The following is an 18,888-nucleotide window of genomic DNA, read 5'->3' as shown; positions in this document are numbered from 1 at the left end:
ACAATAGAGCATAATAGAATCATACAAGTTACATTTGGTTCAAACTTGCAAGAAAAATGAATTAAAATTGAACTTTGTTATAATTTTGATTGAAATTTGGAAATTTAGTAATTTATTAATATTTAATTTGAATTGTCTTATTGTGAATTATCAATTGGTAATTAATTGAACTTTAATAATTTTTTGAGAGAGTTGTAATCTGAATTGCAAACACTTGAAAGTTAAGGTTTAACTAATGAAAAGAGAAATTTAAATTTTTATTTTTGAATTTTGAGTGAACTTAGAAGTGAACATTTTTATTTTAGTTATTTCCAAGTGGTATTTGATTTTTATTTTAAAACTTTATTATTTTATTTTAAAAGAGAGCTTTAATTTTTAGTTTGATATATTTGATTAATATTTTGATTTCTTGCCAAAGGACCTTTTAAAATTTCTAAACGGTTTGTCAATTCTTTGTGGAAAATAGAGTGATGAAAAGTTTGAAACTTTGAACTTATTAATTTGTCAGTGTAAAATAAATCCATTATTTTTATTTATAACTGTGATTTTTCTTTTAGACAAACCAGATAATATTTAATAGTTAACAATTAAGTAATAAATTGTACTGAATATTCACTCAGAACTTACTAATCAAAAAATATTTTATATCGTCTTGGATGTCTCATTGTTAATTTAAATATTAATATTCTGGAATATTAATATCTACAATCCAAGTCGTTATATATTTATATAACAAAAATATGCTGGGAAGTATTTCTAATGGACCTCAGCCAATAGAGATTCACCATAGGCTGATCGTTAGCGAAGACTGGAAAAAATCTATTTCTGTATGTCTGTCCGCACAATATATTGAGAATGAACTTACTTCATTTGAAAGTTTGCACTTGATTTATTATATGACCAACATCCAGTCCGATGATAGTGATGACACTCCATGGGATTTGGCTGAGCGGTAGCGAAAATTTTTACATCGGTCTCATAGGTAATTGCAACGAGAAATTTCAGAATAAATAAATTTGTAAGCAAACTGAAAACAATCATATGGTATTAAAGCCTGTCATACTGTAACACGTGTAACCTAATTAAACGAGCAATAGACTAGAAATTTTACTTTCAACCCGAGCGAATCCCATTACGCGACAGGTTATGTGGCGTATTTCTACCTAGTAAATAAGAAGAAAAAGACGTAATGTTGAAGACATTTTTTAACGAGTTTAGGTCCACATTATGTACATTTATGCAGAATACTCTTAACAAACATGGTGGATCTACATCTTTCCGGCGGCCAAGTACGTAAAGAGACGATGTACTGGACCTCCACGAGTAAAAAAATAAATTATCGATTACAACAAACATCAATAAATCGTTTATTTCAGTTTTATTACGAATAAAACTATACGAAATATGATTAATGCATCGGAGAAGTATTTTGTAGCAGAGCCTAAATGTGTAGAACCTGAGTAAAGTGAGACCCTACCTCATTTTGCTCGTTCCGTGGTGAAGAAGGATCCTTTCAAATAAGGTAGGGTACTACAAACACCTTTGCTTCAAAGTACCAACATTTGTATTCAAGCAATTTTGCAGCTGTACAAATGTCTAGATGTATTTGGTCGAAAATACAGTAATGTAAAGGAAGAAAAGTACAAACAGTCATAACCAATAGTCTTAGTTAATTGTTTAAAAATTATATAAAAATAAAATTATCATGTTGGAAAATTGTTATTTGATATTTTAGATTTAATATCGGGGTATATATCTTATTCATAGATAGCTACTGACTTGCTGCATTGTATGTACAAACTAATTAAATATAATCAGAGTGCTACATTTTAACAAGTATAAATAATTTTTAATTTAATTTATCATCGTAAAATTCGGAAAGCCCGGAGGGAAAAGGATGTCCGAAAAACACCAGAGCAATAAAATGTACGTGACTAAGAGCTGTCTGCAGTATTTGCTCTAGTTCTCAAGCTATCGCTACCCTTGCCATGTTGATGCCAATATGTGAATAGTTTTGCACAGCAGAAAAAGGTTCTGTTACTATAAGTAGATGTGACTCAATATCCATCAACATTGGAAAGAAAAATATAGTTTCTTTATTAACGAATTCTCTGAGCCGAAGAAAAGTTATAATTGATAGGGCAAGTCATGATTATAGTTTAATAAAAAATATTAATTTATGAACTAAGGTTTACCTGGATGTCTAATTTAATCAGCTACGGTATGATAATGTAGCCTATTTTTAACTTCAAATTCAAGGAAATACAAGAAATAATGTTACATTAGGTACAATACCTTCGGTTTTTCTTACGGTCCTTTGATCACCAAATACGTACTTGTATTAATCAAAATCTTATTTAATTAAAAGTTTACAGATTTCTTATTTTACCAGGCGAAGTTGACGACTAAGAAGCCCTCTCTAACACTTAACCTGGGGACCAAAGGTGACATCCGAACCACTACCAACGGCCGGGCAGGCGGGCTGCTTGCAAGGACATGATCGCTCAGCGGTCATACATCCAAGCAGCAGCCACGCTCGACGTTGCTTGATCCGGTTATCCTGCGATAACCATTGTACCCGCTACACTGCGCTATTGGAAATTGACTTAATTGATTTTTTAACATGGACAGTAAAGTTTAACAAACAAACAAAATTTAATTAACAAGATCGTCTATTCTTTTTGTGAAAATTAGAATTGGGGTCGGTCTCTGTACGTACGATCACTGTATATGTGATGTCCCTCATACTGTTGACTACTATTAATTTGATTCGTGCTAAACATTTGTACACTATTCTAGTAAGTGAGGTTTTACTGCCGAGCCAATTGCAGGAGATCCAGACTGAATGCAGACTATGTGGATCACGGAACAAGAATGCTGGGTTCACCGTGACCGCTTACAGATCTTGGAATTCTATTGTCGATCGTATAAAAGCAATAGAGGCACATTGTCGATTGTGACAGAAATATAGAAATATATTCTTGAGAAGATTGTCAGTTATCTCGCATTGGGAAATGTTTATGCGGTGGAGATACTTGATAAGATAACATTACCGGTAAACTGTTTTTATTTAAATCTTTTTTACATGAAACTTGATGACTTTACTGAACAATATTTTAATATTATAAGATATCTAGACGTGTATGTAAAGTGCATACACAAAGTCATGTCGCTTTTAATCGCTTATAGCCTATATTCTCTACTATTGATCGCCGGTCTACGAAACATATGTAAATTAAAATGTTGTTTTCTTTAATTAAGTTTACCATTGATACAATCTAGTAATTTTTACTGTGAAGTTAGGACAAAACAATTAGGCATGTAATGGTAAATTTGCAAAGAAATGTGCAATGTGTTTTGTGGCCAGCACTCCCTGACAGTCGTGTGTAATATACACACCTTGTAACATCTTGTAATTATACACAAGGTGCAAATTAAGTTCTGGTATGCCTGGATACATCCACCTTACATTAACGGTGGTAGACTTGGGTGGAATTTGACAGAATCAGTGGTTTTCTTATGTGATTGTACCAGACCCAAAACATCAGTTTTGAATTTTTTGCTTTCACTATTATAAAAGAAACCACTTGATTTATGATTATTTTATTTTCTATAATGCTCTTATTATTGAATCATGCCCATAGTAATAGAAAAAAGCCCATTTTTTTGGAATTTGAATAAACACACGAAATATAATAAAGTAAGCACAACTCATACTTCGGGAATTTTCTTTTTTGAGATTGATTAATAATGTTTGTGAGAACGAGGCTTAATAATTAAACGCGTGATGTGATTACTGGAAATAGGTGTATCGCGTGATTCAACACCTGCTTTATTAGAAACAGGATATAACCAGCCGATGTTTAATATTTCTAGTTAGAATTTGGAAGACCCAGATAGTTGAACGCAAAGGTAGCGTATTGCGCTCAGGGGGGTCACCAACCAGCGGTCAGCTGTATTCTCTAGAGACAAGTAACACTGTGTCTGGTGGACGCGGAGAACAATACATCACTTTGGTTTTCCAACAAAACGGAAGGAAGATTCAGACCCAGTAAATCTTTACTTGTACATGTGAATTCTGGTCCGGTAGAAAAGAACAATGAATTAAACGATCTGGAGACAAGTATATTCTGAGGTGTTGATCAGTGCCTTTGAGTTACATTCTGCTGTCGGCGACTGTCCAGAGTGAGACGACTTCATTGAGGATGCCCTTGGGGTATGTATAATTGTACTACAGTAGTACACTAATCAAAGAGTTAAGTTTCTAAACGAAAATTTAAGTATGTGGTTGAATTTTTACATAGAACACTATATCAATACTCACTTTAGTTGCTTTATTCAGTTATAATATTTTGAATCCAATAATATCAGTTTCAAAACTGATTAAGTTGTTCAATATTGAAGAAAAGTTTAATTGATTTATATTAAGCTGCATAAGCTACAGTATAACTGTGGCTAAAAACAAACTAATTGAAGAATTAATATTCAGGATGTCTATCATCGCAATTACAATAAAAGCAACGCCATGTTTTGAGTTCTTAATTTCGTCTCCTGAAAAAATAGGTATATTAATACTAGTTAAAACAATATTTTTGTATTTAGAATTTATAGAAATAACAGATCCTAGTCTGAAATATAATGTTTTTTTATTATTATAGCTTAATTCTCTTTTCAATCTTGGAATGCTTTAACCCTAACAACCTTAAGAAAGGCAGTATAAAATTAAGTAAAAAAGTTTTATTGAAATGATTCTATGAGAAATATAAAAAAATAGTCCTCCCAGCTCAGTTGAAAGAGGTGGGTTTTGTGACAATTGAAATATTATTAATTTATTTTCATGAGACGTTTTACATGTGAACAATATTTCGAACATGAATTGAGGGGAAAACTTTGTTTATTACAAAAACATTAGAAAAGAATGAAGAAAAGTAAAAGTAAGGTAATAAATATCTTAATTTACAAGTAGGACTTAGGACTAAGAAAGCCATCCCTAAACACTTAATACTAAAGTGTTTAAAAGTTGAAATGGCCGCCATATTGGAACAAAACCGCATACCAATCTGGCTAACGAACCCAGCTGACATATGTATAAGATAAATGTTTGTACCAAATTTCAACTTGTTTGGCCTTTGGGCCAACTTGTTGGGCCCGTGTTTTTTTACTAGGCGTGTTAATTTCTATATGGCCATCACTGAGTTCGTTGATAGTGCATGTCACTCCATGGGATTTGGCTAGGCGTTAGCGAATATATAAATGTGCATGTGAGCGCACCCGCGCGCCTGCTTTTAGTGCGTTATACTATCTTCAACAATGTTATTAATAACAAAGGTCACAAATAAATCCCAATGGATTAGATGAGCATAATATAATCACACAAAAAGAAGTGAAAGTCTGAATGGAATTGAATTCAATTCGCGACGAGATCAAGCCGGTTCAATCCGCAGAGTATTTGGTGCCTTCAATCAGGGTTTCCCGTTGTGCAGATCTTTCCCTTTATTCCCCTTTGCTTGGCTTCACGTTTCCTCATCTTTACACACTGCGATTCCACTGAAAGGTGAAATTATTTCCAAGCCGATTTTCTCGCCCATCATTTCACTGTCCGGTCTAAGCTCTTTCTCATAAAGTAACATTTATTATATCCTTGTGTATGCTGTCAAGACGATCACTACTACGATCCTGTAGAATATAAACATGACAGAGGACTGGAAATAAAGAACTTTCCCTATTTAAAACATTAAAAGTATTAGGCTCAAATTTTTCCAATGGCTAGCGGGCGTTTCCTAATACAATACGGCGGTTACTTTTATTTCTTGTTTTGCTACGATTATTAACAAGAATGGGGTGTAGTAATTTTTGTTCTCAAGAGTTTTAAAACCTTTTTGTAATAATATATGTCACGCCCTCTAATAATGTAATTGATTTAATTTACCAACATTTAAGCTAAAAATTAATTTACCTAGAATATTAAAGCAACACCATTTTGATGTTAAAGATTACAGCCACTCAAAAAATATTAATTTTCTCCTAACTGTCTCGGAAGGGATATTTTCAACCGTAACCATTAGTTCAAATAATCTTATCCTGATCATGTCCTATTAAATTTCGTATTTGTTTCTTAATTTGGAGTATTTTTAAATTTTGAAAGTGGAATACTGTACATGATTTATGTCTGAAAGTCAGAAACATGTTTCCGAGCACATTATTTTTGGTAAGGAACAAAATAAAACATAATGGTTATAAATGTGATACAATATACTTGCACGACAGACGTTCATAGAGAATATATGCTTCCCTTAATCACAAATTCTATTGAAATTTATTATACTTGAACAAAAAAAGTAGAAAATAGGTAACATATTAAAAAAAAACTTATGATTTGAAAAGATAACAGTAATTATACTCAAGAAGGGGGAACGCTGAATGTGAAACCGATGATAAGGTATTTCGAAAGGATTGAATGAAGTTGTTGAATTTTAAGAAGGGACACCAAATGCTTTCACGCCCCCCCCCCCCGCTGAACTCTAGCTGAGCCATCGTGGTGAAGAGGTCGTTGGAAAAGGTTGCGTTTCAGGGATTCATGAAAAATCCCATGAAAATTATGAAATAGGAAAACTGAATCATAAAGGCATCAAGCGCGTTTCCTTGGAGATCATCAATCTGTAATTTGCGGCATAGCCTTAAAATAGCTGAAGATTTAAAACCGAAAACCCAGTACATTAAAATAATGAGCATATTCAAATTCAACTTGTTACGACAATTCAATTTGAAAACTAAACAAAATATTAAGGTATGGAAAAACAATTCTTAAATAAACATTCAGTGATGTAACAGATACAAAGTTTAAATACTTTAACGTTATTCATGGAATCTTGAGGTTCCATTTTAGGTGACTTCCGAACAACCACCAACGGTCGGGCAGGCGGCTGCTTGCAAGGACAGGATCGCTCAGCAATCACCCATCCGAGCAGCAGCCACGCTCGACGTTGCTTTATCAGGTTATCTCGCGATGACCGTTGTACCCGCTACACTACGTCATTGTATTATGCAGCTTAGTAACCTACCCAGCCTATCTTAAGACGATGGAATAATATGATCATTAATAAGTAAGAAACTAATAACTTTAAGCGCATCAAAATGAAAGATTAAAACAAAAGTTTGTATTTAAATACTATAACATGCACTCACATCCGTGTTGTTTCGTGATTCTTTTATACCTTTGTGACATGGTAGTTGGGCTATTGAGTTGGTACTTTATAGGAACCTGTTTGCGTAGTATATATTTTTTAAATGTAATTCCTGAAGAAAAGAACTAGCTCTCGAAACTGTTATCTTTTCAAATCATCCATCGTCACTAACGATTTCGAACAAAATGTCCTGCATAGTTACGTTTAAATTAAAAATTGTTAGAATGGTGGCAATTAATAGAAAGGAATTAGCTTTCGTGAATTCGAAGCTGATAATGAACACAAGTTCGAGAGATACATTAAATACCAGCATTCCTGTGTACCAGCTAACTTGCTATCGGCTGTGGGCATAACTGTTTCGAACTCCTTTTGAACAGAGACAATGCTTGGACAGGTAGGGATTACAAGAACGTAGTCAGCGAGTTGGTCCAAGGGGACCGTACCCCCAAAATTTTCATTTTTTTAATAAACGATTATTATTATTTAAATAATTCAGTATTACTAATATGTACTGCTGGAAGATCGTTCTCAACAAAGAACTGTTTTAAAAACACAATGGGGACTTACTCTCTGACCACTACGGGAACATATCAGTTTTCTGTAACCCCCAAAATTTTGCTGGCTACGTTCTTATAGCAAATATCTCTTCGCCTCTTAAAACTTAGGCCCTTATATTGCAATACAGTTTTAATCGTTTGTACCGCATGAAAATAGAAGAAGTGTAACTTAAGAAGGAGATTCTAGTTCTGCAGTTATTAAAATTTTAATATATATACATAAATATATATTAAAAACAGCTTTAGAACATTTAAAATTGTTAGTTGGGGGCTATTGTGTAGTAGAGAAGTTGTTATCATGACAAAACTATACATTTTTAACAATACAGCTCTATTTAAATATGTGTATTGAATCAATAAACGCCTGAGTAAACTTATTTGTCATGGGGTATCTCAACTACATGAAATACAGCGTCTATAATATTGATGCAACAACTAAAACTAAATATGGTACACGATTAGTTTAAAATATAAACGATACGTAAATTAAAAATAAAAATAACAAAGATATACTAACAAAGTATCTGATGAAGAAAAGATTTGTATATTGCATACCTATCGAGATCAGTCTCCTTGGATGGACAAGTGTTCAAGAACTACTTTTCCTTTGCTGACATGATCCATCGGAATGTCCATGTCAATTTAGCTCCTGTTATGGATGAATGTCCAGAATACACGCAGAATAAACTGTTTCAGATTCAGACCTATCCATATCAACTCCGTCTAAAACGTATGGATGGACCAGACTTTTAAATCCATTTGAGGAAAAACAGCATGGCCCTAAAGTTATAGGAGTGTTTACAAAGTATCATCGTTAATAATGTGCCCAAAGAATATCCATACGTGTTTGGTTAAATCCAGTAATGTCACAAAACGTTTCGACGCAGGTCTTTGGTAAAAAAAAAAAAAAAAAAAAAAAAAAAAAAAAAAAAAAAAAAAAAAAAAAAAAAAAAAAAAAAAAAAAAAAAAAAAAAAAACAGAAAAGCCGCGATAAGTTAAGAACTGTACATTTGAAAAGTGCTTAAAAATTCCGACCGTAACAATAACAAACTTGGAGTTGAAATGCCTAAAAATAGTGAAAAGAATGTTTTAAGACTTTGAAAGAAAGATGAAAAATTAATGCACCGGAAAGGCTGCAAGGATCTCGGAGTGGAACTGCAGAAGTACAAAGTCCCTTGAATATTTAATATCTGAGCCAGACATTCGAAACATTTAACACGACGGCTCCACCGGAGGAATTACGGGGTCATTCATGATTCTGTCTTCCTCACCGTGTGTTATACAGTTCGTATTGTCAAAAGCTTAGCTTTGTTGGGAATGTCACATGCTTACGAATGTCAAATGATTTGGTACTTTACATTAAATCATCTTATATACAATGCTAAATCGATAGACAAGGTATTACCACCATACGGAAGTCCACGAAAGTCTGAGCATTTTTGTTTTATTTTTTTGTAACTAGATATGAGGGGAAAATGTCATAATATCTACTAATATTTTAATAGCGTTAATAATATACCTGGATTTTTAATAGGTGTATGATATAAAAATACAATAACTTTCAATTAGTCCCTACATATACGTATTATTTCTTTAGGGTTCACAGAGTAACTTTTCAATGTTTTATAGTTAAGAAAAGTTTTGTTACTAATGTTTGTATAAAACTTTCTAAAATGCTTATCATCATGCAAATATATTTCTGTATACTAGTACGAAATTTAAGAAGTTAATTATAACTATAATAAAATTGTGCTTTGTGTCGGTGTTAATGCAATAGGGCTAATTAAAACAGAACGCCAGTTCAATATTTTTACTAATAAGGAGGCGTGTTTTAGTCTAAACTGAAGTAATGACCCTTTGATCAGATTGCTCGGTCTTTCTCTTTCTTTTGTTTGTAACAAGCACAGCAACTGGTCTCTCGGAGTATGTGTTTTTGATTTGTTTTGTTATATGGTTAAAATTCCCTTTCAGTGTTTTTCTCCTGACAAGAAGAGGAGATACCATAAAATATGTGTGTATCAGTATAATTTAAAAATAAACTCTATAAATATATATATATATATATGTGTGTGTGTGTGTGTGTGTGTGTGTGTGTGTGTGTGTGTGTGTGTGTGTGTGTGTGTGTGTGTGTGTGTGTTTTCGGAAATAATAACAGTATCAATGATAGAAATACAAGGAACACATTAAACAGTATGAAAAATACTCAATATTATTATTCTAGGATAGTGAGAGAAACCTTAAACAATCGAGGAAAAACATAATCTGAAGGAAATAGCATCAAATTATCGAAAAGTCGGCATACTGTAATAAAATTCTATATTGATAGCTGACTGGTTGTTTTGACCAATCTTCAGCCAGTCACGATACAGCTCACCCCTGCTAGCCCCATGTTTATAAGCGAATTTACATTAATAGTACTTTCAGTTTCAGTTAAACTGTACTTGTATCTTCACAGCGTGGCCGAAAATATCTCCAGATTTAAAGTGTGGTAGCGAAATTTCGCAGGGCGTGAATAAAAACAACTAAAATGTTAGAAAACGGCAAATATTTTAGTATTTTTAACACATAAATGCATAAAGCATCCTCATTTGACTCATGAAATTAATAAAGCATTTCACAATTGAAGGCTGATAAAGATGAAGTGACTGAAGCGGACAATAATATAAAAAACTTAGAAGCAAACTGAAGCTTTAATACACTGGTTCCAGATCATACTACTAATATATGACTAATTATTTAACTACTCATTCAGATAACGCAACAGGAACAGAAAATAACCCACGTTTGTTTTTACACTAACAGTGTTTGAAACTATTAAAATACAAGGAACATAGGTTATCAGCAAAGCTCAAATTTTGTGTAACTAAATATTAAGAAGCAGGAACTATACTTACTGCGCATGCGTCATGCAAGGGGTCGGCCATGGGCTCTTCATTACTGTCAGAGTGAACAGCCCCGTTACATACCGTGGCCTCGCCCTAAAACAGACAAGGGGCGTAAGCCATGCGCTACAGCTACGCTACAGCGGGGATGAAAACTACATCAGTCCATGGACTGTGGTGGAGGAAGTGCAAGGAGTCGGCCATGTCATTACTGTCAGAGTGAACAGCCCCGTTACATACCGTGGCCTCGCCCTAAAACAGACAAGGGGCGTAAGCCATGCGCTACAGCTACGCTACAGCGGGGATGAAAACTACATCAGTCCATGGACTGTGGTGGAGCAAGTGCAAGGAGTCGGCCATGTCATTACTGTCAGAGTGAACAGCCCCGTTACATACCGTGGCCTCGCCCTAAAACAGACAAGGGGTGTAAGCCATGCGCTACAGCTACGCTACAGCAGGGATGAAAACTACATCAGTCCATGGACTGTGGTGGAGGAAGTGCAAGGAGTCTGCTATGTCAATACTGTCAGAGTGAACAGCCCCGTTACATACCGTGGCCTCGCCCTAAAACAGACAAGGGGTGTAAGCCATGCACTACAGCTACGCTACAGCAGGGATGAAAACTACATCAGTCCATGGACTGTGGTGGAGGAAGTGCAAGGAGTCGGCCATGTCATTACTGTCAGAGTGAAACAGTCCCGTTACATACCGTGGCCTCGCCCTAAAACAGACAAGGGGCGTAAGCCATGCGCTACAGCTACGCTACAGCGGGGATGAAAACTACATCAGTCCATGGACTGTGGTGGAGGAAGTGCAAGGAGTCGGCCATGTCATTACTGTCAGAGTGAACAGCCCCGTTACATACCGTGGCCTCGCCCTAAAACAGACTTAGAGTGCTTTTTACCACCCATAACACATTCATTTCACCAAATAAAGTCGAATTAAAATTGAAAAATTAGTTTTTTTTACATTAGAATGTTATGATATTGGAGTGTTTTACATTGGATCCGGCAGATTGCGCTACGACACGTAATATAAATTGAACTGATACTTAACAGCTGTTAACACGTTCAGCTGAAGTTCATCAAAGAGGCAGAAACATGTGTTTACATTTAAATTTTAGTAAATATTGAATTATTGTAAAGTGCTTAATCAGTAGTGTAATGCAGATTGCAAATACGAAGTTATTTAATTTTAAATTTAGATTGCGCCAATGATCAATAATCCATCTAATACAATAGAAATGCTATTTATACGCTGTTATAACAACTACCTTATTGTATAAAGCTGTGAATGTTTGCACATAACGTAATCTAATCTGGTTAGTTCCTTTAACATTGTGTATGGTCTTTTTACTGTAGTTATTGAAAAGCAAATGGAGATAACATTGCCCTAATACTTGAAGCATATACCCCTAATACATATTTAGTGACCGGTAAAAATATCAAAATCACTTAATCATCAACATTTAACTTAAGTTAGATTCCGAAACCAACATATGAGCCCATTGTTTTTGGTTAGTGCAACAGCATAAATCAATTGTGGAACTGTAAATAGATTAGACCGGGGGTGAATTTAAACGACCTGACAGACCCATATTGACCGCAGCAACTTTTTAGTAGTACGATACACTTTCGTCATTGGGATAAAAAGGCTAACTCTTATTGTTACTGAAGCCATCGAAGAACTTCAATAAATTATCATGGAATGTGGGAGGAAAATACTAATCTTACAAAAACTGTTTCACTTTACGACTTCAGGATCCTAAACCTCTGTTCTTTAAACTTAAATCTAAATTGGATCAGGAGATTGGAATAGCTTTGAGTAACTATCGTTTATCTCTAGACTGTTTATTATGTCATAGAAAAAGAATATATAAATATATTGTCCAGTTTTTCAACAGAAAATTGCGTGCGAAGCCGCGGGTAACTGCTAGTTAGAAATAAAAGTCTTTGATGACAGTTGGTGTGAGTAAGATATTTCCGAAAAGCCGAGGGTATTTTTAGAACCGTATTTATTTTTGTATTTTTACGTTTATTCCTCACGCTATTTCAGATTCGCTGTATTAAGACATCCAGTTTGGAATGTTCCAGTCTACTCCAAAATGTGCCTTTTAATCTATTACAACACCATAGAAAATTAAGAGTAAGTAGTGCGTAGAAATCATACGACGTTGAAGAAAAACTGTTAATCTTCTACGTACAAAGTAGGGAAACCGAAAATATTTTAATGAATTATTTGTGCATTGTAGATTTAATTGTTGACGATGGGTTATTTAAAATTATAAAAAGAGTCCGGGCACTAAAACATAGTTGTGTATTAAAACAATATAAATCAACGTTTCGAAAACTTGCATCTGTCATCTTCTTCAAGTGCTAAATCCTAACACATGAGGCACATAAAAAACTTGTTTCGTACACTTCTTGTGTTTTTGAGCGTAATCGAATTAACGTCTTACGTTTGTCACCTGAAGACGAGGTAAGGTTTCAATCCTCGAAACGTAGTGTTCAGTTTTTGTAATATGAATCGATGTAAAGTGTCTACAATATAATAACATTTAGAAAATAATACATAAATTTTCCTTCGTTATTCGCGCAACACAACTTAACTCGTGACGTCATTGACGTCAGGTGTTGGTTAAACTTCATTAAGTCAGAGAGCTCTCACTCAACAACGTAACAGCAGAAAGTGATGCTACGATTGATGAGGTTATGTTTGTGACAGTATCAATTTATAAAGTGATGGCTCCACCAAAGTTAACAACAAAGCTCTCAAGTTTTTTGCTGAGCGAATGATTTAATTTATTGATCACACATACATCCATCAAACACCCACCATTGAAACCATAATTCTGAATTTAACTATTGTTTTTCTTTCTATAGCGATTCAAATAATTTGGAGTTGAACTAAATAAAGCCTAACAATTGACTTAAAAATGAATGAAGTCACTGAATGCTATTATGTAAACGTGTAGGAGTATTACTATGTCCTATTTTCGTTAAACATGGTACAAACTATTATTTTGTAAGCACTAAAACTATTCAGGTAAATCCAAAGGAAAAAGCTCTACGATGGACATTTCAACAACTCTATTACTACATACTGTTATTTTATGGGCTGATCTAAATAATAAAGGCCCAATTCCAAATCAGACTGACCACACATAAAAAACGAGCATGGATTGGAGGCATGAACTCAAGCGACAATTCTGGGTCCCTTGTTATTGAACGGACATAATCTAAAATTTACGTAAGTTTCATCAAACGATTGCTACTGGAAAGGACTACTGCTTTATTCAACAATGTATTTACATATTATAAATGAAGATCCAAGAGGGAAAAATTCCAGGTTGAAAACAATTTCGAACAGATCTTTTTTGAAAAACCGTTCAGTTTATTATGTGACTCACATACCTTACATTTTAGGCAATATTCTACAATAAAAATGAGGAATATTCCAAAATAGAGGGATGTAAGATGAAAAGTTTCGACTAGGAAACAGAAGGTATAATAGATGCTAAAATATATGGTACTATACATAAGTGGTTTTGATAGAACCGTTTTTACAATGTATAGAACCGTATTTTTAGTTAGACAAAAGGGTGGTTTGACAAACATTTAACAAATTACTAACTAAATAACGATTTTTTTTATGTTTATATGCCTGAGTAACTGGAACACCACTGTCTGAAGAGTATTGTGCACCAGATGAGACAAACATTTTTTTGTTCGGGAAATAATAAAGAAACATTGTCGTAACACGTTATACAGTATCCTGGAAAGAAACAAAGATAACACGGATCACTTTGTGTTTATAATCCCTCCTCGTCACCCACCAACTGTGTACACTCTGATTGTTATCGTTAAAACAAATCATTAATAAAAGATACTCGTAGGACGATTGTTTAGATAGGTGATTAAACTCTCGCGGTCAATAAGGTGCTAGTGTTAAACACTTGAGCGATGTACCCAGGCGATCTATTACCAATCATCGCCTCTGCCCTCGTGGATATATAATCCTACTTTTTCTTTGGTAAAGAGAGTTTTATTTAGAAGATATCTCATTTACGAATGTAAAGTAAAGTAAATATGTCTTAATTTAGCAGACGAGGTTAGGGCTAAGAAGACCTCTCTAACATTTTACCTGGGGACCAACGACTAAAAGGTGACTTCCGAACCACCACTAATGGCCGGGCAGGCGGGCTGCTTGCAAGGACAGTATCGCTTAGCGGTCACCCATCCAAGCAGCAGCCACGCTCGACGTTGCTGGATCTGGTTATCTTGCGATAACTGCTGTACCCGCTATACTGCGCCATTAATGTAAAAAGTAATGTGTTTCTTATTACACTGAATTATTCCGTTCATATATTTATACCTTTTATTTTCTGGGAGTATGGGGAATTTACAAGGGCCATGGTTATAGTTTAATGGAAGTTAGACGTTACTTTAACATCGACCATTAAAAATTTTAGATCCAAATCTAAAACTGTAAACTATGTACAGACAAAAAAAATTACAATAAAGATTTTTTTAAATCAATATTGGTACATTGTTCCAAATATATTTCATTACTGATGAAGCATATTACTTTGTAATATGTTTCCAATAAAAGTCTGCCAATTTACGATGTTGGACTCAACGGAGGAACTTTATTTTATAGTTTTGGAAATATATCTTCCATTAAGTAACTTTCGTGAACTTTTGTAACTTTGATAACAAAACTTCAGTATTGCTTTCAGACTTGTTATACTGTTTGCAGTTTAAAATTAATTAATAGAAAAGTGTCACTAAAATATACAATAAACAAATTAAATATACGATTAATATATTCTATGGGTCCGGAAAAGCGAATATATCTTTAATGATAAGCATCTCGAATTTTTTTTTTAAGTTCTTATTTCGGTTATATATATTTCATAAATGACGAAAACCAGAGGTTATTTGATATTCAAAATAAAACGAGTTCAAGAAAGATTGTATATTTTGGGGCACAAGTACCATCTCTGCTTACAAGCATGCATGAGCATGTGAATGTGACGTAGTTGCACACAACAGAGACGACTGCTCTTGCTGACGCTGACACAAGACTCAAGAGATGTGCTGAGGTTGTGTTCAACAGTCTCATCAATATCGGGGACAAGTTTGAATATTTATCGACATCACTTGGAAACTGTCGATCATCTCTCGGTGTGCAGCATGGCATGCTCTTGGGGTACCTTTTATTTTGTCAAAATATTGCTGAATATTCTGCTACGGATATTGCCAAATATTTTTTGGAAAGTATCATTGGAAGCCTTGAACTATGCTTTTCAAAATTTGAATTATAAAGTGTGAAAATGATTTAAAAAAGTCCTATAGCTTGTGGTAAAATTAAGATACAAAATCGAATCATCAGACTATAATAATTAAATATTTACTTGCGTAGCTCTTTTTATTAAACCTTTATATCATATGTTATTTATATACTGAGCAATATTTGCCTCCTTAATTTTTAAGAATTATGTATATTTCCATTGGTATTTAACTGAGAAAACTTGCTCCACTCTATAGGACTCTAAATTAAAATCGTCGGTGAAACAAAGTATATGCTAATGAATATGCCTGACCAGTCATATGAACAAAATAATATGAACACAGCTTTTAGAATATATATTGTGAATCGATGTAAATAACCCTTGAAACTATAAATTTAGTCTAAATAATAAATAATTTGTTCAAAGTACCTAATTTGTATTTTGCGTATAAGCTAAAACCTGCATTTAAGTAAACCGTTTTTGGAAATATATGATCGCATAGTTAAGTTAATATTATAAACCATAAAACGAGGAATAGGTTTCCAACAACCGTAACTGCCGTAAGAGGTTGTTTAATTGAAACATCCCAACTACTGCTGCGACATAACCAACGTCAAAATATCGAAAATTTGTATCATATGCTTTCTGACTATAAACTAACGGTATTGTCGTTTCTTGTAGAAAACACCTTAAATACCTTGATAATTTTTAACACAGTTAAAATATAGTAGTTATCAATTATAAGCCTGTCCCTACAAAGGCTTTAAGATAAGCTTCATTGTATGTAATAATTAATATTCTCTCAATGCACATTAATGAGTCATTTCTATTGAGCGTTACGAGTATTAAGTTTGTTTTATGATAATCACGCCCAATAATGCCAGATTACAACATAAACTTGTAATACCTACGGTTCAATATTTGTTCCATGTTCTTGGTTAGGTTATTTAAACAATTTAAAAAAAATTGACAATTGTACGGTAATCGTAATATACCTGATACACCTGACCTTTCGATCTGATGATGGTAGATATGTATGATGTTGAAAGGCCTTATGGGTGAATTATCAAACAATTGTGTACATTAAAAAACTTATTGAGAAAAACTACTTTATTGAAACCACCAGAGAATAGTTTCTACCTATATCAGTTTTTTTTGAAATCATCTTGTTGAACGTAGGTACATCTGTTACATGTTACAACCAGACATTCCGGTCTACTTTCTTGAAACTGGCGTCGTTAAATATTTTATTACGTACGGGATAATACCAGGATGTAGTACCGTTGGACGTATTTTTTGTTTTACATTCGTGTAGAAAAATCTATTCAGGATTTGTTTAGGGCTCTCCCCCAAATAATGTTAGTACTGCCTTCTAAAGAAATTAGTACAATAAGAGGTGAATTCATAAATAGCGAACTACATCATTTTCGTGGGTTGAAACTAGTGATTCAATTAAAATTTTTATTTCTAATACAAAAATAGATTAGCATCGGCCAAATCTGGAGGAAGGAATGATCGCAAAGAAGTGGCCCTACGACATTGAGACAAGGAGAACCGAAATCAATAGGAGATGAACAAGGACAGAGATACGCCTTCACAAAACTCTCTCATACTCTCGCTTGACTTCAGCTCCACTCTGAGATTAACGAGTTCATTATCACATATTAAAACTGTCACGGACCAAAACTGATATTAACATTTTCAATTTCTATTATTATTTTAAGATAAATGGTGGACAAAACTTTGGTGTACTAACTTCATGTTCATTAAGGATTTATAAACTACAATAAATCTAGAATTGATTCAAAAAAGTTTTTCCTAATCTTAATGAATTCCAAAATTTTAAGTAATCAATCCATGATGGCTGTTAGATATTTGTTGGTCCACGTAAATGTTTTATCTGTTCTGAAATAAACAATTAATTCTTTACATCAGCGAATTATAATCAAATTAAAACCAACATCCACGGTTCTTGCAGAAACTTTCAAAAATTTGTTTCTCAGTTCATTAGTTATTATAAATTTAACCAACTTTTTTATAATAGAAATGTATTTTAAATTATTTATTTCATAGTTTTCTAAGATAAACATAAAACTATTATAATTATGCATAAAACAGTCCTCTCTGCTCAGTCACACATAAATTTTGTGACAACTTAAATATTAATAATTTATTCTCATGGGTTTTTTACATGTACTCAATATGTACTGTATAAAACCGTCCGAGATACAAAAAGGTTTGTCTTAAAAAAGTTTAAAAAATGTTATTATAGGCATTCTAGCACACTTTTTATCTTTTCTGTAGGCTCATGAATAATGTAGTTGTGAATTTTTTAAAGTTTTAACGGTCGCCATCCATAATTGAACTAAATGACGCACCAAACATGCCAACGAACCTAGTGAAGATATTTACAAGGCTTTTACGCCACACCATGTGTAGCGTAAAAGAACTCACAATGGAGTTGCTTGCAAAATGTCAAATCTATGGCTCATTTCATCCTTGAGATGTGCGGACAGACGGTAAGACTTACGGAAAATCATTAAAAAAATTAAAACCAAAATCACGCTCAGCCGTATTCTATGGTTAGGCATGCAGCATCATAGAACTCATTCTTGTCCATATAGAAATTGAGTTTCATGCAATATTAATAAAATTTTAAAGACGAAATCTTTCTCGAGATATATTGACACCGTGATAAATTCTCGTTTTACTATTAAATTAGATTGCTCAAACAATAAAAGTTTAGTGCGCTGAAATCAAATCTTGACATCAATTTATATCAAAGACTTGCACTCTGCCATTTTCCTTCAACTCTTTAAATAAACGTGTAAGGTGTTGAAACCTCATATAATTGTACTCAGTTTCTTTACAGATGTGTTAATCCTGCTATTTTCTCGTTGCCATCATGGCACCCATAAGACCAATGTAAAAATATTCCCTAACGCTCAGGCAAAACCCATAGGACACCATAA

General features: G+C 33.6%; 1 protein-coding gene across 1 annotated transcript in view; it reads right to left on the bottom strand.

The window, feature by feature from the left end:
- LOC124355380 (multiple C2 and transmembrane domain-containing protein-like) overlaps window positions 1-18,888 on the bottom strand; it is a 590,080-nt gene that overhangs the window by 198,288 nt on the left and 372,904 nt on the right. The window contains 1 exon segment of the mRNA XM_046806501.1: window positions 10,636-10,719. Within this exon segment, the coding sequence (XP_046662457.1) occupies window positions 10,636-10,719 (84 nt within the window).

This window comes from Homalodisca vitripennis, chromosome 2 (genome assembly GCF_021130785.1).
Source record: "Homalodisca vitripennis isolate AUS2020 chromosome 2, UT_GWSS_2.1, whole genome shotgun sequence".
Taxonomy (NCBI): domain Eukaryota; kingdom Metazoa; phylum Arthropoda; class Insecta; order Hemiptera; family Cicadellidae; genus Homalodisca; species Homalodisca vitripennis.
Note: the sequence above shows the minus strand (reverse complement) of the source record. Positions and strands in the feature narration are given on the sequence as shown.